This window comes from Triturus cristatus, chromosome 3_1 (assembly GCF_964204655.1).
Source record: "Triturus cristatus chromosome 3_1, aTriCri1.1, whole genome shotgun sequence".
NCBI classification, from domain to species: Eukaryota; Metazoa; Chordata; class Amphibia; order Caudata; family Salamandridae; genus Triturus; species Triturus cristatus.
Window position 1 is genome coordinate 303,369,508 of NC_140583.1, and position 23,770 is coordinate 303,393,277.

Below are 23,770 nucleotides of genomic sequence, written 5' to 3' on the forward strand. Positions count from 1 at the left end.
CCACACCCTTGTTAGCTTGGTCAGAGGCTACACAAAGTTGGGTTGCCTGACAAAAGTCAACGTTTGTTTACAAGCATAACTTCAAATATCTCTTAACTTTGAAAAAGCTTAAAGTTTCTATTGTCTGCAGTACGTGGCTACGGTAAAAAATAGATAAACTGACCTGCTGATTCATATGAAATTTCCACTAGTACCTTACGTTTGAGCATTTGCTTGCCCTTTAAAAAGTCACTTTGTCTATGTAGAAATGTTATAGTTCTTATCTGCTCAAGTTCGAGGAGGTAGGCTCTGCGCTGGCATAATCTGGTATATGTAGGTGTCCCACATAAGTATCTTTGAGAAAGATGGCTAGTCCTTACAATGACCAGCATCATCCTTTTGGTATTCTTCCCTATCTTCACCATCATCATTGGTGTTATCCTCATTATTATCAAGTACATATATTGGTCTGCTTTGAGGGTTAGAAGGTTACTGTAACATAGGTGCTGCAAGTAAGCTGTACCATGTGGTTAGGCAATGGCAGTTAAAGAGGCAGAGGCACAGGTGCAGCAGGCATAGACTCTGCTGCATCTATGGTGGAACCAGAGCAGTGAAGAATTGAGCAAAGGTTGATATGCTTTGCAGAGAATTCAAACTAATCTGGACAAAGAGAAGGTATGCAGGCATTTCAGAACTGATATCATGTCTATAGTGAAGTAGATGTAGAGAATGAGGGAAACACAGATGGCCCTGTGATCATAATTACGTTCTTCATATTCTTTCTCATCAATTCCTTCCTGAGGCATACATCCTAACTTAAGCGGATGAGTCACATTTGGTTCCTGATCATTCTGCTCATCCATGTTGTCACCAACACTTCCTTTTCTCAGCAAAACCATCTTCTTCAAACGAGAGTCTTGTTAAAACATATCAAGAGATTGAAGATTACATTTTTTGGGAAGATACTAAAGGTGATTGTATAGGTAGCGCAGAAGGCATAGAAGAGTCTAAGATAGTAGACGGGGAGGTCAGTACCAGTGGTGGCTGGTGACTTTTCAAAGTGGCTGGGCATAAATGTTGGGGGTGAATTTGACATAGCATGTGAGCCCAAATGGGCTAGGGGGTGGTTGATATAAACAATAAGGTTTTTAAATAAATAGTATGTGGTACCACATATTTCCTATATGCTATTACCCCAGTGCTAGCAAAGCAGAGAACTGAAGAACAGAGAAATACAGCGAACTGCCTAGGATCACACAATTTGTTCAAGTGGGAAAACCAAGACTTTGTGTCAGTTGTCATGGTTCCACTCGAAGAAGCTTTTACTACTTTGCCCCCTGTAAAATATCTCCTTTTATCCAACTGCACATAGACTTGCATGTACGCTTCCCTGAATTTCCCTTGCAAGCAAGAATCGACATGGAGCAGAGATCTGTTTGTGTGGTGTAAGTGATTTATCCAGTCCTAGATGTTCTCTAGCATGCTGCTGCATTTCCTTTTATAATTAGAGGACTGCGTGTGCCAAAAAGCATAGAACCATCTAGGAAATGATGACGATTCACACCTGACTTTATCATATGAGAGTGGTTCATTTACTCTGGTCACTGGTGTGCCAGTGTAGATAAAACCCTTGCAGTAGTTTGATTGATACCGGTTGTTGCGAAGACTCACGTGCAGGAGTGAAACTAGCATGTATAGCCAGCCTCATTTAATATGTAATGATAACTTGCTTTTTAGATACTGTTTCAAAATGCCTTTTTGGCACCCCTGAGCGCCACGTGCAACAGATAATTACCTGCCCTTTTCTACAACTGGTCATGCCACAATAAGCCGTAAATAGAACACCTGCAAACAGAAAGTGTTTCTATTACATAGATGCATGTCTTTCAGTTTATCTCTGAAGTAAGCTCTTTCGAGGTTACAGTTGGATATCAAAAATAATGAAGTTGTTCGAAGGAAGCACATGCTAAATCAAAACCTGCTTTTATGGAAGGTTACCTAGTTATCAGTCATTGGACAGTTTACTTAGGAACTCTCCTTGTGGTGTACTGTTGCCCAAGTATCTCAAATCCTTTTGCAGATACCAGTACTAGCATTGTAGCAATTATGTTGTCGCAACAGTCAGCCGGCTGCCTTCCCTAATCCACCACCTCTCTTCTGAAGGCAGTACTGTTACTCAGAAGCAGACATGTTAATCACCCGAGCTATTACAATTGCATCTTAACGCTAGAGGGTTCGAGCTCAATATTTTTTATTTTAAAAAATCGTTCAACACAAGCAGTGGCATTTACAGGAATATGATTATCTCTGATAGAGACTTCTAGCTGCAGATTCCTTACCTTGGAATTATTCCCAGGTGTCTGAATATACCCAACAATTTTTTTGTGAGCAGTACCTATGCGTGCCAGTAGGTGGCATCAATTGGATGATGCCACACGGGATGAGACTTGTGCAGTGCTTATATAGGTGCCACCCCAGTGCAGTGACATTTATTCTTTTCTTTCCACAGCAGTCAGGGCAGATCCGAGAGAACTACCCCTTCAGTCACTTTTTGACTGTGATTTTTCAATGTTTTGTCAAAGCTTTTTAGGTTGAACCTAAGCAGCGTGCATGCGCTGTCTTTGAGGCATGCTGTATTCACTGTATGGGCTTTGGCCATGCCCTTGCTGAAAATTGGTTTAAAATGGTGTCGTTCCAAAAAGCTTTTGCCTCTATGGTTTCTTGTGGTTATATGTTCCACCTTCTCGTGTATTGCTCTTCACCTGGAGTATTGGCCTGTTACATGTACCACTACTCTTTTGTTGACCCCATCCTATATTTAGCCGTACAGTCTTGTATAGAGCTAACTACAACACCCCCCACAACCCCGCTTGCGACTTAAACATAGGGCGGCGCCCGATTAACAGCCACCGCGCTTACATGTAATCAAGCATTTCCCTCATGGCACACGCTTCTCTGAGGCAATTTTCTTTTAAATTATACACATGCTTCGCACAATGTTATTTTTATGTAAAAGCTTTGCTTCACGACCGCCACACTTGCTTTGCTCTTTCGGCCTCTTGCTCAGCTCTGCATGCCTCAGTGTCCCCACAAACAGTACTTGACTTAGGAACTCCCTGGTGGGGCACCAGAATACTGTCTGCATGGGGCTGGCTGTCAGAGCTCGTCACTCATGCGGCCAGCTCACCTGTTCTGAAGTGGTTCTGCATATCATGTGACAGGCTGGCTGATGGGAATGCATTGTTTATTTGAGGAGCTTGTAGAGGTGGATGTGTACACCCAACGGGACAGGGAGACAGCAGAGATGCTTGCCTTGTCGGTCCATTACACGAAAGTGCGAATAGCTACTTGGACTGAGCTATCTAGCTGGGCAGCATCAAAGACAGTTTTGCCTTGCCTGTGGGCCTGATAACATCAGCAGCTGCTGGTAAGTGCCCGCTGAGACAAACAGGGACGAGACCGAGAAGCAGCTGCATGAGGGAGCAAAGCCACATTTTCTCACGGATTTTGTGCGAAATTGTGTTTATTTGCATACAAGAACCTCGCAAATGAAGGTAAACTCCAATTGCTCCGACAGCCTGGCTGCTACCACCCAGCAACAAATTATTGACTCAATGAATGAATGAATGAATGGTAGAGCAGTGCTTGGCGTTGTTACGCGGCTAGGACTCACTTCTTTTCAGGCAGTGCTGGTCACATAGTCTTTTTGTTCTGTAGTCGACATACATTTCGTCAAGCTGAAAACGCATCCTGAGATGGGATTTTGCGTGTTTATTTTCTGCGGTGTTCAATATATAAGGCTAAGCCTGGGACTTCATGCTTGCATGTGTCGCTGACCAGCAGGCCATGTATTATGCAATTATCCACAGTGCCGCAGTATGCTGATGCTCCCGTTTCCCTTCCATTCTCACTTTTTGGTCGGTGTTTGAGGGTGGAAACTTGCCACAATAGGACCGAGCTACTCTGCTGTCTCATCACGTCATCCTTGGTAGGCGCAGATCCTGTGGTTTGTTTAATCTTTTTTTCTGCTCATTTTACTGTTGGCCACTACACGCTCTGATTGGCTGGCCGCAACATGAAGAGAAATGTTTCGGCCACCACTACAGAACATGGGAACTCTCCAGTATATGGGGGCAGGGTAGTGGTACCCAGCTCCTCTAGACCTTGTGGGAGGAGCTCCCAGTGGGACCTCACTCCAGCAGGAGCATATGGACCCTGCGCTGGCTCCCGCAGGATCAGATGGCCATTTTAAAAAAAAACGACGAGCGCTGTCTTTGGAATGTTGGCCGCATACAGGCTGTTGGCCCTGCTGCTTATAACCCACTTTGCACACGGCCAAAGGCTGTGCACAACAGGTGGTGGCTGCCATTGGAGCAGGTTGGAGGAGCAGGGCCTTGCCACAGGCCAAGGCCTGCAGCCAACGCTACGCCGAACATGACCAAAGGCCGTGTGCAAAGTGGATTTGGTACAGTTACGTAGGGTAATTAAATATTACTTTACATCGTTATGTTATTCAAGCTTATAGCATGCACGGATACTCCAAAGAGTGTCCTGACGTGAACCTTGAGGAGTGAAGAGACAATGATTAAATGAAGAGGAGTGTTTTCAGTCTTTTTTGGAAGAGATTGGGGTCCTGGATGCTACGAAAAGCAAATGGGAGCAGATTCCAGGCCGACGCAGCCCTAAAAGCAAGATAGCTGCCACCCATCCTCTGCAGACGAAAGCGAGGAATGTGTGCTAGACGCTGGGAGGCTGAACGAAGCTGTCTAGCTGGCGTGTAAAACATAAAGCGCTTCCTTGAATAGATTGGACCGGAATCTAGCAGAGCACGATGCGCCAAGACTAGGGCTTTGAACTTTAATCGTTAGACCACAGACCGCCAGTGAAGAGTGCGCAGATGCTGCCTTAAACTACTTTTAATAGGAATGATGAGAAGAAGCCTGCCGCCGCATTCGGGGCTACCTGTAGCTTGTTAAGCAGGTACCCAGGAAGGCCAACATACAGGGCGTTGGCATAATCAATACGTGAAAGTATCCAGGCTCGAGTGACCGTTTCCTTGGCGGCCCTAGGAAGGAGCGGTAGAAATTTCCTGAAGGATTTAAGAACCCCAAAACAGTTTCCAGCAAGTCTCTTAATCTGGGTAGAGAAAGACAAGTTCTCTTCAAACCAGACACCCAGATTCTTGGTGGGTTGCCCTGTTGATGTCCTAGTTACATTTGAGTTGTGCAGAGGAAAGCCAGTGAAAGACAGCTTTTTGCAGATTAAGTGGAGCACTCAGCTTTTTTTCAAGTAAACAGGAGCTGCGTTTCGTCAGCATAGGCAATAATTTTGATATCGAGGTCCACCGCCAGACACATAGATGTTAAAAAGGAAGGGACTCAATGAGGACCCCTGGGGCACCCCGGTGGCCAGCCTTTGCGGTGAAAAGGCGGATGGGGGAGACATATCTGGTGTGAGCGACCCTCCCAAAAAGATTTCAGACAGCGCCAGGCAGTGCCTGTTATACCTATGTCCGCAAGTCGAGCAAGCAGCAGAGAGTGGGGAACGGTATCGAATGCTCCTGAAAGGTCCAGCAAGATCAAGGCTGCCCTTCCGCCAGCATCCAAACACTCCTGAATGGCTTCCGAGACTTCCACTAGGGCTGACTCGGTGCTATAGGAGGCTCTAAATCCAGATAGGGCTGGGTGGAATAAGCCCGAGCATTCGATCAAGTCAGTTAGTTGTTTATTGACCACCTTTTCACAGACTTTCACCATGCTAGGTAGGAGGGAGATGGGATGGTAGCTTGCCGGGTTCAATGGGTCTAACAACGGCTTTTTTAAAAGAGGTAAAATCTTAGCCTGTTTCCACACTGCCGGAACAAGGGCTTCTTGAAGAAACAGATTAATCAGCCTGTTAACTTCTGGGTTAAATGTCTGTGTGACCAAGGCCAAAAGTCTGGCTGTACAAGGGTCGGAGGGAGAGCCCCAGCCAGGTCTAGCTGAATGTTACTATCTCCCAGCAGTAGATAGTGGGAAAAACGTAGCGCACTTGGAACATTTAATAAAACCCTAGTAATTCAATGAAAAAATCAAAACGTTTAAGTGACATTATAGTTGTGTATGGGGCCAAATTTGAAAAGAAAAATATTGGGGGTTGCCGCAACCCCTTTACTGCCACGAGAGTCCCACAGGAGTACAGGGACTCCTGGCTGCTGCCTCCCCCTAGAGTACAGTGGAATCAGAAAAACATGTTAAAAATGGGGGCATGCATGACTGTGATGGGCTGGCTGCATATGGACACTGGGGCTGTGCATGCCAGGTGGTGGCTGCCCGCAAGGGGTTAGGTGCAAGGCCTGACTGTAGACCAGGCCCTGCGGCCAACCCCCGCTATGTACAGCAAAAGGTTACCTTAAGACTGTTCAATTAGATTCTTCCAGAATTGTCAAATCTGACATCCTTCTTGAGAGAGCACACCGAAAAGGGCGACCCTCCAGATCCTCCGATAACTCCCAAGACATCCTGAAATGGGTTCATCACTTTGAGCAGAAAAAGGATATTATGGTAGCAACTCAGACTGAGGGCCTTATCTCTTTTGTGTGTACAAAGCTTCAGCTGTTTCAGGGTCTGTGCCCCTCCACGCTTCAAAAACGGAGACTCCTGAGTCAAACAATGAACTACCAGAGAGAAAAATAGTTAAAATACAAGTGAGGGCACCTGTTCTGTCTTGTCCTTGTTTGATATAATAAAACATACTATTTCAGTTTTCTGCCTGAGGCACACCTGATTTTCTGCATCACAGAGGACCCAGAGAAAAAAATGCAGCGCCTACAGCATTGTGTGAAGAAAAAGAGCCCATAAATTGATAACAAGGGCAGTGGACCGATGTATCTTCGACAAGTAACTCTTAAAGACCCTCATCAGAAGAAATCTTTCTCTATGAACGTGCACTCATTAACACGCTACAAGTAGGTGGCACTGGGATGAGGAGTAAATACTCTGGCATGGGTGCCACGACCTGCCATAAGCAATACATTTACAGTAGACTGGGTTCAACAGGACTTGGGAGGAATGGCAATTGCTTGAGGATTGGCCGAGGGACCAACCATACTGAAACTACTTAGCATCTTGGGGTCCTCATGACGAGCTTGATTGTGCAGGGAATTCAACTAGTACCTTGTCTACCTAGCTAGATGAACATTTGTCAATTCAATCTTCGGTTTGAGGGTGGGGGAAGTTGTAAAAGTTCTTTTGAGTTGGGGTCTTAATGTAAGGACCCTCCCAGAGTCCACATTCATGAGTTCACCGCCTCACCCATGCCTACTAAAGGATATCTGCTGGCTCCCTACAGGCAGAATGGCCAGACCTGACAGAGTGCAGAACTTTATTTTGTGGGGCTTAAGGCACAGGGCAGAATGTTAAGGGTGTACACACTCCAGCTAAGCTCCTGGTGCTTCTTTACATGCTCAACGATTTGAATTGACATCTGCCTTCTCAAACGCAACCAGGCTTGCTTGAGATCCAGTGGGTTCGCAGGTAGTACTTCTCCTCTGGCCCAAAGCATGTGTGACTATCGAGCTGTCAAAAACGTTTAAGATGACAGTTACTATTTCACTTGCAGAACTGGACAGAAGGCTCCTAGCCTTACGAATGTCTCTGAACGACTGCACATTGTAGAGAAGTGTGGAGAAGTGTGGCTCAATGATTAGAGCGGCAGACCCTGATGCAGAGGTCTAGCCTGGGACCAGGGTTCAATTCCCCGCCTCGGCGGGTCTTGGGCCCAAAAATTCCACGGACCTGATAATTCTCGCCTCGGTGCCATTCCAACCATGGAGTCCCACTCTGCAACTCTGGGCAATAGCTTGCTTAATCTCCACAACGGCCCCCACAACGCTAAGGATGCCTGGCCTCCCTCTTGGGGGTGCCCAGGAGTGTACGCCTCACAGGGAAAGCCAGGATGGGTTCCACAGTGGTATTCGTACAAGCGCCTTGAGACCCTTGCGGGTGAGTAGTGCGCTATACAAGTATCAATTTACAAGTATCAATTTACAATTCACATTCACCATAGCAACAATGTACACCCCATGCAAAAGCCAGGAAAACTTAATTAGAGAGGCCCTGTCAAATGTCATACCTCATCAGTCAGGGAATTCTGGATGGGGGGAGACTTGTGTATTGTCCTGGACACAGTGCGAGACAATCAGCACAACGCATAGGCCAGACAGGTGCAATAAATCTGTGCCTAAAGGATTTGGGATTGTTGGGCATATGAAACTCGCTTAACCCAATATCCAGAAATTTCCCTTTCTACTCTGTGTCCATACAAACATGTGCCAGATTAGATTATTTCTTAGACCAACCCACCATTTTTGCAACAACAGAGCAAGCTGAGAGTGGAGTTTCTGCCCTGTCGGAGACCTACTCGATATCTACAAATCTGAGAGACCCTCAAATATGCAGCACTTGTTTTAGCTTGGAATTAAATGACTACCTAATCTGGAGCGAGAAAGTCCAAACCAAAATGCAAGGGTTGATTCATCGCTTTCTACAAGTAAATGACAAACCTAAGACGCACATAAACTCCACATGAGTCTTTTTTAAGGCTGTAATCAGAAGCAAATGTATTGCAATTGCTGTGGAAAGTAATAAGGAAAGTGAAGAGTAAAAAGAGAGGCGCTTGAAGGAAAAGTAAGTTACTTAGAAACCAACCCAAATGTACAGGTGCTCACAGGGTTTGGTGGTAGTTGTCGCTGTTCAGACAGAAGCTCAAAGCACTAGACATGAACAAAGCACAATATTGCCTCTTTTCCATGCGCCAGCTTTATTATAGCGAGGCAAACAGGGCGGGTAAACTGCTCACGTGTAAGTTTAGGGGTAAAATATATGGAGAGAGCTTCAGAAATCACTATTCTGGAGGGCAAAACAGTAAGATCTGACGAAGTTAATGCCCGGGCCATCTGAAACTTTTTAAAAGATCTCTACACAGCAGATTTCAAGGAGACGGCCATAGAGTCTCATCTCTTCTTGTCCACAACACCTACATTAACCAGCAGCAGGCAGACTCCCTCAACAGAGATATCTCACTAGAAGAATTGATCTCACCAACATTCTGTAAAAACCTTTGCCCTCTGTTAGCCTTGATACTAACACACATCTATAGTTCTCTTGTGACTCAACCAACACAATGAAGGAGGCTGTTGTAACGATAATTCCTAAGCCCTGCAAAGACCTAACCTTTTGCACCTCTTACAGACCCATTTATTTGCTAAATGTCATTTCCAAAATCTTCACAGGCATCTTAAGACGACGACTTAACCCATTCACGCAAGGAATTACTAAACCTGACTGATCAGGCCTGATACCAAAGTGAGGGTGTAGAGATAACTACTTGAAATACTTGACAACATAATTTGTACTAAGAAGACAGCCCTCTTGCTATTGAGCGATACTGAGAAAGCATTTGATCACGTACACAGTCCCTTCCTAAAAGACATCCTAAAGTGGGACTGGGCCCGAAGTTGAGTGGATACTTACACTCACAGGCCAGAGTGAGTATTAATAGCACATCATTGGACATCATTTAGATGTGTAGAGCATGAGGCAAGTCTGGCCCCATCACACGCTCCTTTTCACCCTCTGTATGGAGCACCTAGTGGAGAAAATACGATTGAACCCAAAAATAGCCCTATTAGCGGATGCTAACAGACCCACAGCACTCAATCCCAGTGGTGAAGAGTGACCTCAGTCTTTTGTGTCAGGTTTTAAAATAAAACTGAAATCCCAATACTAAATATAACCACCCAAAAGCAACCCAAGACACACTACAAAGGCTCTTTCCACTAATGTGGGCCAAAAATCACATACAGTATTTAGGGATTAAGATATGCCTCTCAACTGACTGCAGTTCACAACTCTTTTGATTGTGGGTTGTGAAGGCCTACAGTCTTGGCAAATGGGTGGCCTGTGCTGGCTTAGTGGGAATCACTCGCCTGGCAAATTATCATATTTGACGTGTTCCCTTCCATTGCATCCTCCCCCAAGAGTGATGGACAAAATGGCAAGAGCTATTTAAAAGTTTCAGCTGGGAGGAAAAAAGAAGAAATAAGCTTTCCAGCCTCAGGAGGAAGGTGGCCTAGGAATCCCCAACCTCGCTAATTACGATTTATCAGCCTAACTCAGATATATAGTGGAACGGAAAGTGACTGACCACGTGAAGCACTGGTGATTCATGGACCTACACATTGCTGGGATGCCTATCTGGAGAATGTTGTGGCTGAGAAAGAAATATAGACTTAGGGTGTGTAATCCTTGCCGGTCACCACACCCACTCTGAATGCCTAGGACAGTGTAGCTTCCATGACAGACCATTCCTTCAGCCCTTCACCCTGACCTATAGCATTGGCAACTCTGACTTCTCCCCTGCTGCGTCTGGTGATGCCGACTCCGAATGGTAAAAAAAAAAACTGGAAAACGATAGGAAACTTCAGTACTAAGAGGTTGGGATCCTCGAGGCAAAAAATATAAGGTATTTAAATATCAGGTATTGGGTAATTAAGCACCCATTATGCCACATACATGCAGACCCCTTACTCCATTCGAACAATGTTCAGTTAGTGCATCTGCAAAGAAGCTATGCTAGAAAGTGTTCTATATTGGTATTACATCAATGCGTGGAACCCTGTTAAGTCAACAGATTTCTGGCAGAATTTCGGAAGAGCAGGCACGTTAACCCACTTTTTATGGCGCTGCCACAAACTGAAACGGTATTGTCATACAGTACTGTCAAACACAATCTTAAGTACTGATTTACTGCAGGTCACAGGTTACATTATCCTCTGCTTCTCAAACAAACAGACATTTCAACTAAAATTACTCAGAGGTAAGGCCATAACATTTGACCTAAACACTTCCAATCGGATTTAGACAGCAGTTTTGTCGACAGAGGTCTTGAGGTGCTACACCTGCTTAAGGACTACTGGCATTTCTTGGGATATTCAGACATCACTCATGGACATGCCCTTTGATGGCTCCTGTCTCTTAACAGACGAGGTGGATTCGGTGCTGGAGGGCTTAAGGACAGCAGGACTTTGGGCAGGTCCACGGGCCTGTCTGTGGCCCCTTGTCACCCTCAATCTGTCTTTTGCAGCCATGGAAGAGGCGTACAGCTGCAGCCTTACTGGTCCAGTCTCTGCGGCTAGCAAGCTTTCCATCTTCTGCGTGTCTTTGGACGGGGTGCCTACCGGCCCCATGGAAGGAGGACAGAGGCCTTCGCCCTATCCTCGACCTGCTCTCTCAGTTCCCTCCTCAAGGAGAAGTCAACATGCTCACTTTTGCTCAGGTCCTGTCTGCCCTGGACCTAGAAGACTGGTTGGTAGCGCTGTACTTACAGGACACACATTTCCACATTCCCGACTTGCCTGCGGTTCACGGTGGGCCATGAGCACTTTCAGTTCGCTGTGCTCCCCTTTTGGCCTCATAAGCTCCTCTCGGGTGTTCACCAAGGAGATGGTGGTGGTTGCAACTCCTCTGCAGCGATCAGGGGTGCCGGTCTTCCCCTATCTCGAAGCTGGATGTTGTAGGAGGGCTCACCCCAGGCTGTCGTCTCCAACCTCCAGAATACAGCTGACTTCCTGCATTCGCTGGGGTCATTATCATTGTGCTGAAGTTACACCAGAGTCCCTCTTAGGTGCTCCCTTTGATTGGAACTCTTCTGGATAACATAGCAGTTTTGGGCATACCCCCCGAATGGTGAGTCCAGGATATTCAGACTATGATACCAATGTTTAAACTTCTAACCTGGATTTTGGTAAGTGACTCTGAGGCTGCTGGGCCTCCTGGCCTCCTGCATCCTGCTGGTTACGCATACCCATTGGCATATGTGGGCTCTGCAGTATGACCTGAAGTTCCAGTGGGCGCAGCATCAGGGAAATCTCCCCAACATGGTTAAGATCTCAGAGGGACATGCAGTGGTGGCTTACAAACCACGATTGGATCAGCGGCAGAAGCCTGTGCCTTCCCCAACAAGATCTAACAGTAGTGGCAGATGTGTTACTCCTGGGATGTGGCGGCCATCTGGGAGAGGTGGCGATCAGAGGACTCTGGCGGAATCCAGACTCCAAATCAGCCTACTGGAGCTCCGAGCAATCTGATTGTCCTTCAAAGACTTTCTACCCTCCATCCAGACAAGGCTAGTGCAGCTATTAAAGGACATCACCACCACCAGATGGGTTGAGGTCGTGGACACGTGCAGACAAACTCAGTTGCAGATGCCATTTGGATGTGGTGCAAGTTCACTTTTAGGAGCAGGGAGAGCCTTGCTTAGTTCTGTTCGCCAACAACGAGAACGTACACTATCAACAGTTCTGTGTACTGGAGTTTCCAAGGCAGCTCTCGCTCAGAGACACTTTTCGTCTTGAGTGGAGCTCAGACCTTCTGTAGGCAATTCCGTCCCCATATCACTCCTGCCCAGAGTTAACAAGAAAATCAAGAATGACCGGGCCCAAGTCATCCTTGTGGCTCCGGACTGGGCATGGAGAGTCTGGTATCCTGAGTTGTTGAGCATGACCATCGGTCTTCCAATCTGGCTTCCCCTTCGAGAGGATCTTCTATTGCTGCAGCAAGGGAGGATTCCCCTCCCAAACGTGTTAGTGCTTCACCATCTTGCATGGAGATTGAGAGGTGACAGTTGACAGCTTTCGGCCTTCCTCCTGAAGTCTTTAATGTTATCTTGTCAGCCATGCTTGCTGTTGGGGAAAGGTTGTGGCATGGTGCACAGAAAGACAAATCAATCCACTTTCTGCCCCACTTTCTCAGGTTCTTCTATTCATCCTTTGCCTTGCCCAGTACGGCTCCGCTCTGGGCACTCTGAAGAGCTATCTGTCTGCAATTTCAGCTTTTCTGAAGTTGCCTGTTCAGCCATCTCCCTTTGAATCCCCTATTGTAAATAGGTTTTTGAAAGGTTTGCATTTGTTTCCGCAGTCTCCCTTTTTTATGCCCCAGTGGGACCTCAGTCTCGTCCTCATTTTCCTTATGCTTCCTTTTTTCCCAAAAGTGGTCAGTCCGTTTCATGTAGGCCAATCCATCCCTCTGCCTACTTATTAGGCTCTGCCTCATCCCTCCAAGGAAGAGGAGTAACTTCACTATCTGGACCCAAAAAGAGCATATTTGTTCCACCTTGATCACACCTGTGAGTTCCGGGTGGACTACCAACTCAGAAGAAAGGAGGGGCTGTACAGAAGAGGACCATCGCATATGGATCATACTCTGTATTAAAATCTGCTATGCATTGACTAAGAAGCAACCCCTGAGGATTTTGTTGCTCATTCCACCAGGGCTAAAGCTGCAACCACTGTGTTAGCATGGCGAGTTCTCATCCTGGACATCTGCTAGGCAGCAATGTGGGCTTCCCTTCACACGTCTACCAAGCGCTACTTCCTGGACAGTCCGATCCGCAAGGGACATTTTTCCCGTTCAGTCCTGCAGGACTTCCTCATGTGAAATTGGTCAGCAGATCTACCTCCAGGGTGGTTTGGGTAGCTATTCTAAGATAAAGAAATCTGTGGCTAGAAGTCTCTATCAGAAGAACAAGTTACTTAACTTCAGTAATGCCTTATCTGGTATCTAGCCGCAGATTCCTTACAGGCACTCCCATTTTCCCAGACACCTCCCCCCATCCTCACTGCTCTGTGAACAGATTTCTAGGGACAGGGCTTTTCCTAGTCAGGCCCTAATATTCCACCCAAGTAGTCAGTTTACTTTGTGGCTCCACGCTTCCGGCTGGAAAGTCACGAAAATTAACTGATGTCAGCGCACTAGGGTGTCGCATATATAGGCACTACGCACATCACTCTTTGCATTCCCTTTTAGGCATAGAGTCTGATAGCGATTTGCTTAGCCCTAGCGGCATGATAACCTGTATAGAAGACTTGCAGGAGGCCAGTGGGCTAGACAACTCCTCAGAGACCGTTTCTCTCTCTCCTCCTGTACCATCCACAGAAGAATTGGCATCCTACTCCATGGTCCTTTGCAGGGCAGCAGACGTCCTTGATCTCCTTCACCCCACCCTGGAGGTAAAAACCGACTCTTCTCACCGAGATCTTGCAGCTGGGCCAGACTACTTCTGTGTCCCTTGCCCTTCATTGAGGTTCTGAATGACTCCCTTTAGGGCAAGCCCTGCCAGTTAATAGATAAACCGCCAGGTGCCACAGGCGACCTGGCTTCTTTGTCCCAGCATCTTTCTCTGAAACGTCTTGTGGCGCAGGCTTCAACCAGACGTTCCTATCCAACTTTTCTCCTACTACCCCCACTGAGAGGGAATTGAATTAAGTGGGGACATTTGGTAAGCGCCTCTTTTCATCCACTAGTTTAGACCTGTATTTTGTTAACATTTCGTGTTTGTTGGGCAGTTATAGTCATGCCCTTTGGGATTCAGTGGCATACGTCCTCCCTGGTATTCCAGAAGATCTTACCTCTGTACTCTCTCAGTCGATTCAAAATGGTTGTGATGCAGCCAAGTTCACAATTGTTTATAGTCTGGACATCATGCATTCCATCGGGCATGTGATTGGCGCACCAGCTTTGCCATCCGCGGCTGCGCTTGACTAGGTTCTTTGGCGATGTCCAGTCCTCCGTGATGGACAAGCCCTTTAATGGGACTCGCCTGTTTGAGGACAAGTCTCATCCTTCCCTCAAACATTTGAAAGAGACTAGGACCACCAATCGCTCTTTGCCATACCGCTCGCCTTCCCAACCACACCAGTTTCATTGCTCCTTTCGAGGCTTTGCCAGAGGCGTCCCTTACCGACTGCCTGTCCAGCCCCTTCAAGGGACCTAGTAATTCTCGGTAGAGACCGAGGTGCCCACCAACCTAGTAGTCTAGGTTAGCACTCAACCACCCTCCCTCCCCCACATCCCAAACTTTTTTAGTGTCACAGCCACCCAGTGTGAGACAGAATCCACTTATTCTTTCCAGATTGGCAAGTGATCACATCAGACAGGTGATTCCTACAAATTGTTCACAAAGGCTACACCTTTGACAGGGCACTGTTGCCAGAAGTAGGACATGATAGTTATTCCTGCTGCTTTCTGGTGCCAAAAAAGGATGGAGGCCTTCAACCTATTCTCAATCTGCGCCCTCTCAATGTCTTCCTCTGGAAGTAGAAATTCAGGATGTCCACCCTGGCCCATGTCTTGTCTGCCCTCGCCCCTTAACTGAATGATGGCATTGGACTTGCAGGACCCCTGTTTTTACATAGCCATCCTGCTAGCCCATTGGCGCTACATGCGATATGTGGTGGGGGAAGGGGCATTTTCAGTTTGCTGTACTTCCCATTGGACCCACCACTGCCCCTCGGTTGTTCACGAAAGTGATGGCAGTGGTAGCAGCACACCTCCAGACTGGACATACTGGCTAAGCATCTGCGGGTTGAGCACGCCTGGTGGTATATGGAGGCTCTGTAGTGGGATCTGAAGTCCCAGTAGGCACAACATCATAGGGACCTCTTCGACCACATTCATATTTCGGAGGAGACTGCAAAAGACCCGCAGTGGTAGTTACTGGACCTTGAATGCATCTGTGGCAGGCCCAACGCCCTTCCGCACCCAGAGCTGACAGTGGAGACTGATGCATCTCTTCTGGATTGGGGCAGCCATTGGGGAGAGGTAAAGATTAGAGGCCTCTGGTCTCTGGTGGAGTTCCGGCTCCACTTCAACCTTCTGGAGCTGAGGGCCCTCTGCTTGGAGCTGAAAGCCTTTCTTGCATCCATCAAAGGGAGGCTGGTGCAGGTGATCATGGAAAACACCACCGCCATGTGGTACTGCAACAAACAGGACAAGGTGGTGTCACGGACCCGGTGGTAGGAGGCCTTGCTCCTTTGCAAATGGTTGGACCACCGAGCAGTTTTCTGGTGGTGAACCATCTTTCAGGATCGTGGAATGATAGGATGGACTAGCTCAGCCTTTAGTGCCTAGCGGGTCATGAATGCCAGTTACACCCAGAGGTAGCCAAAGTCCCTTCCGCGCATGGGGAGAACCTTAGCTCGCTCTGTTCTCAACTGCTGAGAATGTGCAATGTCAGTACTTCTGCACATTGAAGTTTCCAAGGTGTCTCCTGCTCGAAGATGTGCTTTATCTCTGGTAGAATTCAGCACTTCTGTAAGCCTTTCCGCTGATATTGCTCCTGCCCTGAGCTCTCAAGAAGACGAGGACTGATCGGGTCCAAGTCATCCTAATGGCTCCAGATTGGACACGAAGAGTTTGGAATCCAGAACTCCTGGGCTAGCGCATACGTCCTCTGAACAGGCTTCACCTTCAGGGGGACCTGCAGTCTCAGCAACAGAGCAGAGTTCCACACCGGGCTACTGAACTTTTCCCCCTTCTCCATTTGTTATACACCAATGGGACCTTATTCTGGTCCTCACTTATCTGATATGCACGGCGTTCAAGCGGCTTCATAGCAGTCCCCTATGGCGCCTTACTATCAAGATAGCATTTCTCATTACCATAACTTTGGCACGACGTGCGAGTGAGCTTTAGGCTCATGGTCAATACACCATACACTTCTTCCCAATCCAACTAATTCTGTGGACACGGGCATCGTTCCTGCTGAAAGTTGTGACACTGTTCTGAGTCTAAGAAACCATCTCTCTGGCGGCGTTCTATGCTCCGACTCACCCTTCTGAGGAGGAAGAGTAGAGACTTCATTGCTTAGACCCCAAGAAAGTGCTGAGCTTTTAGATTGATCACACCAAAGAGCACTGGGTAGACAATCTGCTCTTTGTGGTGTTCTCTGGAGCGAAAAAAAGCAAGGCAGTGCAGAAGAGAACGATCTCCCACTGAATCTTACTCTACATAAAAATCTGCTACTCATTGGCTAGAAAGAAACCTCTCAAAGGACTGCATGCTCACTGTACCAGGTCAAAATCTGTTACCGCTGCATTAGCACGCGGAGTCCCTGTCCTAGACACCTGCCAAGATGCTATTAGGGCGTTCCTCGTTACTTTCACATACCATTATAGTCTGTATAGTCGAGAGGGGCACACAACATTTTCCTGGTTTGAGTCTACTCATAGACCCACCTCCATAGAGGTACTTCTTTGGGATCTATTCAAAAGCTGAGGAATCCGCCTCTAGAAGTCTCTATCAGAAGAACAATAATCTTACCTTCAGTAAAGCTCATCTGGTAGAGAGTCTACCTGCAGATTCTTCACTGACCCTCCCATCCTCCCCTTTCTGTGGTTGGACTCTATCCATTAATAAAATCCCAAGTGTTGGAATCTGAACACTGTCTACCGATTTGCTTTCGGGGTTCTACGTGTGGGGCCATGGACAGTCTTGAAAGCAACTGGCATCATAGGGCCCCGCATGTCATTTACAGACCAGAACAGTGTCAGTGTGGAGCCGCAAGTCTCCACCTTCCAAAGGCACTGGTGAAGAGTTTCCGAATGCAGTCTGATTTCTTGGGGATATTCGAAAGGTAAGGAACCTGCTGCTAGATAGGCTCTAACAGAAAGGACATCTCCTAAGGTAAGTAACTTATTCATTAGATCTCGTGGCTTTATACCGGAGAATATTCAAAGTCTTTGTAATGATGTTTGTTATTGCATAGTACAATTTAAGAGTTTTTCTACATTTGCTATTTTTTAAGACCATTTTAGCAAACATTCTGAAATGCGTGTGGTCCTCAGAAGAGAATCTGCCATGGATCTCATTATTATTGCATTGATTACTCTTATACCTGAGCCATACAATTGTTTCTGTAATGCTCACACTACAGGCCTAGGAACACACATTCCAAATCACTGCTTCCTTCATGCTGCCTATTCTCTATTTGTTGCCTAGTCTGTGCTAAGCAAATATCCTTTCTAACTCAGTCTTTTTAAAAATGCGGCTACCTGCTCCTCACTACCCTGTTTAAAAGTTCTCATTTTCGCATAGTAACCTGTAGAAGCCACACTATTCTGCAGCATGCCCAATAGAGTTTGACACAACTGTGACAGGAACTGGCATGTCTTCTAATTTCTACTAACTGCTCAAATCATACTTGTTTATTTTTTTGGGATCCTGCTTATCTCTCCCAAATAGGACTTCCGTGAGAAGAATACAGACCACATGCGGCCAGACATTGTGGCTCTGCTGAGAAGCAGTAAGAACGCCTTCATTTGTGGGATGATCGGCATTGAGCCAGTAGTCGTGTTCCGCTGGGCTGTCCTTAGGGCCTTCTTCAGGGCCATGGTGGCTTTTAGGCAGGCTGGGAAGCGGCACGCCAAAAAAAAGATTGGTAAGTGATGAGTGATCTTTTTTTTATACCTTAGTTTAACATGAGAGAGGCCGGCACTGTCCCTCAGTAACCACTCGCCATACAGGTACCCAGTCTAGCTAATGTGATGTACTAGCAATATTACCCAAACACTTGTATGTGGACTCTTATTGTTGCCTTACCCAGCTCGTGCCAATGCCCATAGCTTTGTTAATGTCCCATGTCAAAAACTCGATACCTCAACACACAATCATGACTCCTTAAAGAGCATCTCCTGAATGTAACTCTATGCACACTGGTAACACTCGCACACTTAACTACCAAAGAAAACATTGCCTTCTCCTGTTTTCATTCATGCCTCCAGAAGTCACTACTCTATTTAATACATATTTTATCATCATTGATCACCTCACTGAGCGCTTGTTTAAGTAGTCCAGAGGAACCATTGCTGTAAAGAAAATCTTGAACCCTTGTGTCTGCTGTCAGTACCTTGCACAAGATGTCCATAGAGAAATAGGTATTTTCAGACCACTAACACCAGCCTTCTGGTCACACACTGCATATGTTAGCTTGTACCATCTCCGATTTTCCATTTTTTATGCTTTTTATGACATGTTCCATTATCTTTTTCCCAATATTCTACATTGTCCTCTTGTTTGCATTACTTTTATCTTTCTTCTTTTTACCACCTTTTTTCTCTGCTATTTATTATCTCTTCCCAACTATCTTTTAATTCCTCTTCTCTCCCACATGCTGTTGCAGTCATTTCTTGTACCCACCAACCTTTTATTACTTACTACTTGTGATCTTCAAAGTTAGTTCCATGCTTTCTAGATTCAGGACTCTCTTTCTATGCAGAACTATTTTACAAAATGGGTTTTGCACTTTTCCCTCTCTGTTGCACATGGCCTGCATCAAACCTCACTCCTCAGGAACTAGCCCTGTTGTGCCTATATTGTGTCTTGATGATGTACAGCCCATGGCATTTCCCTTATGCTCACTGCAATATGACACCTTCCGAATGAGGGTTTGTCCCCTTTACCTAAGATTGTCCCAGTATATGGAACATCTATGACCTGTGGAACAACATTCAGGAACAACATTCACGTTGCACTGTGATACTATGCTAGGTCTGCCAAATGGGTTCTCAAAGAATTTAACCAGCAAGACCCAAAGCCACCCTTTAGTCTTTGCCACTTCATCTGACCTTAGTACCTGTATTATTCCAACATACTTTGACTGACTTTTATATGATTAGGAATCCTCTTTCACTTCTGCTAATTTTCCAATGCTACCAACAGCTATTTACTGAAAGCATTACACAATATACTTATGGCAACTTGAAGTTTGAGTGTTCACTACTTCACCTTCTATTGCTAATGTAAATATGCTGACTCAGGTGTGGTCTTCACAGTCCATGGGAATATAGTTCAAAGTAAGACGACTTGCTTTAATTTAACATGCATACTTATGTATTCGAATGTGCAGTTACACACAAAATGGCCATCTTTATTAAAAAAAAAAAAAATGAGCAGGATTCAAATACATCCTTTCTGGTCGTTAGTATACCATATACACATTGGTCCTCGCTGCTTTTTGTTTTAACTGTTTTATATACAGTTCTGGTCTCTAGCTGCTCAATGTAGCATATTCAAATCCATTCTATGTAATTTTCTGTAGGTTGCACCATGTATAAATCCTCCTTAATTGATTCTCTTCTCAGTGCAGCATTTACAGTTGTCTTTTCTATCTGATTTGATAAACAGTTACACTCCCATTCATTTTTGCTGTTGAAAAACTGACATGAACACCTTTACTTCCTAATTTTATGGCAACACTCTTTTGATTCTGTTCTGTAATCTTTAACGGCAAATAGCATGTAATATTATGTGCCTTCCTCTACACCTTCCCTGCTCTTGTGATAGCAGTCTGCTAGGGGAGCTGGGAAGACTATCACGTCCCTCATATCAAAGGGTTGTATTCTGAGCTGAAGAGTGTTAGTAAGGGCTCCTTTCAAATTCTGGACTATTGCACTATTGGGGTCTTAGAGGATACTGGTGTGCAAAGTATTTGCAGATCCGTTTCCTCTGTAGACTCTAAGGAGCAACTACCTGTTAGTGGAAACCCTGAGATGACATTTGGCACTACAGCAAAGGATGGCCTGTAAAGGCCACCCTTAAGGTGAGTTATGAAGCTTACTCAGTTGGTTAATGGCTTTTCAGTTGGTTGATAATTTTCTTTATTAAGTGCATACAAAATCATTCTTGGAGGCTGCTGGTACCCTAGATAGCGGTGGGACACTGAGGATTTGATGGGTTTCATTTTAGAATGATTATACTTCTGTATGATTTGCAGTAAAAGAAGTACACTCTTTTCTCCAGTTGGCAGCATTTCTTGCCCCTCCTGATTTCTGCTTGTATAATCTTTCTCTCTTTCTCTTCCCTTCTTTTTATTTTGCCTCCAAGACGTTGATGATGCTGTGACAAGCACGGGGTTCAAAGGTGTCGATAGTTTTAGCTTTCTCCATCACCCTGTCCATCAGAGGAGCTTAGAGATCCTGCAGAGATGCAAGGAGGAGAAGTACAGTAAGGCATCATATCCCACAATCCTCTATGGCATTGCACACACCAGGAAATGGAAACCAGATGCATTCTGGGGGAGGACAGAAATCAGCGAGTATACAATGTGTGCCTTTTGGTGCCTATAATTGAAATAGTCATTTCCCAATTGCCCAACGACGTGAGGACAGAAGTCACATGATTCATGGGAGTAGTTAGTTGCATGCTCCCAGGAGATTCCATAGCACTAACCTCCATTGAAAGGGTTGTATTTCAGGCGAAAAATGTATTTATAGAACTACTTGAGTGGTTTATAGAGGTACTACGAAGGTGTGAGGCACAAAATAATATTGGGACTCTACCATGCCTCAGTCTTAGTTTATGCTGGAGTTATTTAGTAGGAGGCCTTTGAATGCCTCTCAGGTGATCTGTAAAATTGAAAGCTTTAAGTCATATACTGGTTGGTGCCAGCACATAAAACACAGAGGGGGATTGAGATGGAATATGATTGCATTCATCTGACAGAAATTGGTGGATTGCATACTCATTCATGTTAGCATAGATCTTATTCATGTGGTGTACTTGGGGGCTGGTGGTTTCGTAGCACAGGTCTGGCATAGTATTGTGCAGTGCACCTAGGCATATTAACAACTACCTAACAAGATTCAAGTGCTATATCAGGGGATACTTTTATGTTTCTGATAGTGTGGTGGCTAACTGAGGAATGCTTATTCCAATCTTACAGATTAGGTTGATACTGCAGAGGTTGTTAACAGGGAACTGACGGGTTAAAGGAGTGAACCAGTGAAAGAGTACTGGGCATGCTACTGTGTGTCAAAGATGCACATGCTATACCAGGTGAAACCAGGACAGGTCTGACAGATGTGTATGCCAAGAGATTATAGCACAAGTCTAATAAATTCATATGGTATACTGGTGTGTGCTATCACATTTGACAGCTACATGTAGTATACTGAGTAATGCTAGCACATGTCGGTTAGGTTTAAGTGATAAACCGGGGGATGCTAGAATAGACTTACAGATTCAAGTAGTATGCCAAAGCATGCTAGAACTCTCTGACAGTCATCCGTGGGAAATATAGCTTAGGAAGAATTTATAGTAAATTGATGGAAGAAAAGAGAGTGCATAGATCACAGTTCTACAGTTTCATCTGACATGCAGTGTAGGATGATTTATTAGAGCAGCATTGAAAAGGCTTTTTTGTCATACTGCTTTGAAGGCATTTACAATTTGTGAAAGCTTTATTGCACCTTTTCGGAAGGGTCTCAAGCATATTCCTCGGTCAGGATTTACATCATGCATGTAGCTGAGGATTTGGATTTCTCCTTTTTTGAATGACTAAATGCTAGCACTCAGGGATGATTTATAATGCACTTTACTGCAGTTCAGTAATTAATGCAAAGCTTGTGTAAGTTTTATTTTTATACTAGTTCCTGGATATCTGATTAAAGGATCTAAATAGTCACTTTTATTTTATTGGACTTTAGGAATTATAGGACGTGTTTCAAAGATATAAAACACATTTTCTCTAGGGATTTGAGAGTGCATTCTGATATTTATAACCTGCCTTGAGGAGTCGTATCCGTGCCTTAAAGGGGTTAAACGTATGCCCTGGAGATACATAAAGCACAAGGAAGCATAATTTATATCATTTTCTTTTAATAGTATTAATCACACATTCCTCGGGAGAGTTCATGACCTATTTTAAAGAGGCTTTAGAACATTTGTCTTGAAGCATGAACTCATCATGCTAGGACTTGCTTATAATGTTTATATAATATGCCTTAAAAGTTGTTATGCCACACATGCCCTTGGGGGTTCATGACTTATTCTTCTAACACCTGCTTTGGGGTGGCTTTAAACGCTTGACGTTGAGATTTGAAATGCATACCCATGTAGTTTTACAATCATATGTCTTGAAATTATGTATTAGATTTGTCCTTGTGGCATTCAAAATGGTTACTACAGTATTAATTATAATCGATTTCTCTGCATTTTCTAATGCGCGGTTTATGGATTTTTACAACACATGACTGTAGAATAATACATCCATAGAGATGATTCCAGCTGCAGAGCTTAGCAGTAAGTAAATCACAAGCCTTGTAAGCATGTATAGCCAATGTCTTTTAGGCTCAGGTTAGATTTTATGTACATGCTGTGAGATGATTTATAAAATACATCTTATAGCTTCTAAATATTTGGCAATGATTTACACCTTGAGTTTTCCTCGTCGGGAGTTATAAAATCTCATCCAGAAAGGTTGCTTTAAATTCTCTCCAGCGTCCTAGAGATTTATACTACCCACATGTTATAAACACTCACAAGTTATCGGTGGAATTGAAATCAAACCAGTAAAATAATAAATGGCTGGGACTAAATAAACTCTTCACACACTCAAACTACTTTAATGACACATTGTGAATTTTAAATTCTGACAATCTTTTTAAAATCCATGGGCAGTAAGCATATTATAAATGTTAAATAGAAATGGTTTCAACTGCACTGACGCACTATAAATCAACGTAACGAAGCACAATATATCATAGAAATCAAAATGTATTACTCCAGAGCTCATCTTTTCATAAAGATCATTTAGATAAATATAAGTGAGACGTTAATATACTGAATAGTTCTTGAGCAAATTACAAACATGATATCAACAAGAAAAAAGAAACGTTGACATCCGTTTATACGATCATGTGACATAGCACTTAGATTTCATGATTGTAGTCCTATTTACAGCCAGTGTTGAGGTAAGCAGGTAGGCTACTTACCTCGGCACTGGCTTTAAATAGGACTGCATATTCGACATTGACATTAATATAGAACTGGCTTGGTCTCCATTAGCAATTCTAAGCACTATGTCATGTGATCTTATATACAGAAGCATGCCCCCATCGCCACACCTCTCACCTGTTGGTACACTTCATTTTGGAATAAAAAATAGTTATTCAACAAGCGTAATTCAGTCATTTCCA

The 23,770-nt window shown here is 44.9% G+C and overlaps 1 protein-coding gene across 6 annotated transcripts in view; it reads left to right on the plus strand.

Moving 5' to 3' along the window:
- The window catches only part of MYO9A (myosin IXA), a 1,236,948-nt gene that overhangs the window by 594,382 nt on the left and 618,796 nt on the right, over positions 1 to 23,770 (plus strand). For 4 of the 6 annotated variants that reach the window (XM_085643964.1, XM_085643968.1, XM_085643965.1 and 1 more), the window contains 2 exons: positions 18,039 to 18,234; positions 20,679 to 20,798. In XM_085643964.1, coding sequence (XP_085500090.1) covers positions 18,039 to 18,234; positions 20,679 to 20,798 — 316 coding nt within the window. The remainder of the gene's footprint in view (positions 1 to 18,038; positions 18,235 to 20,678; positions 20,799 to 23,770) is intronic. The other 2 variants (XM_085643966.1, XM_085643967.1) reach the window with 1 other exon arrangement.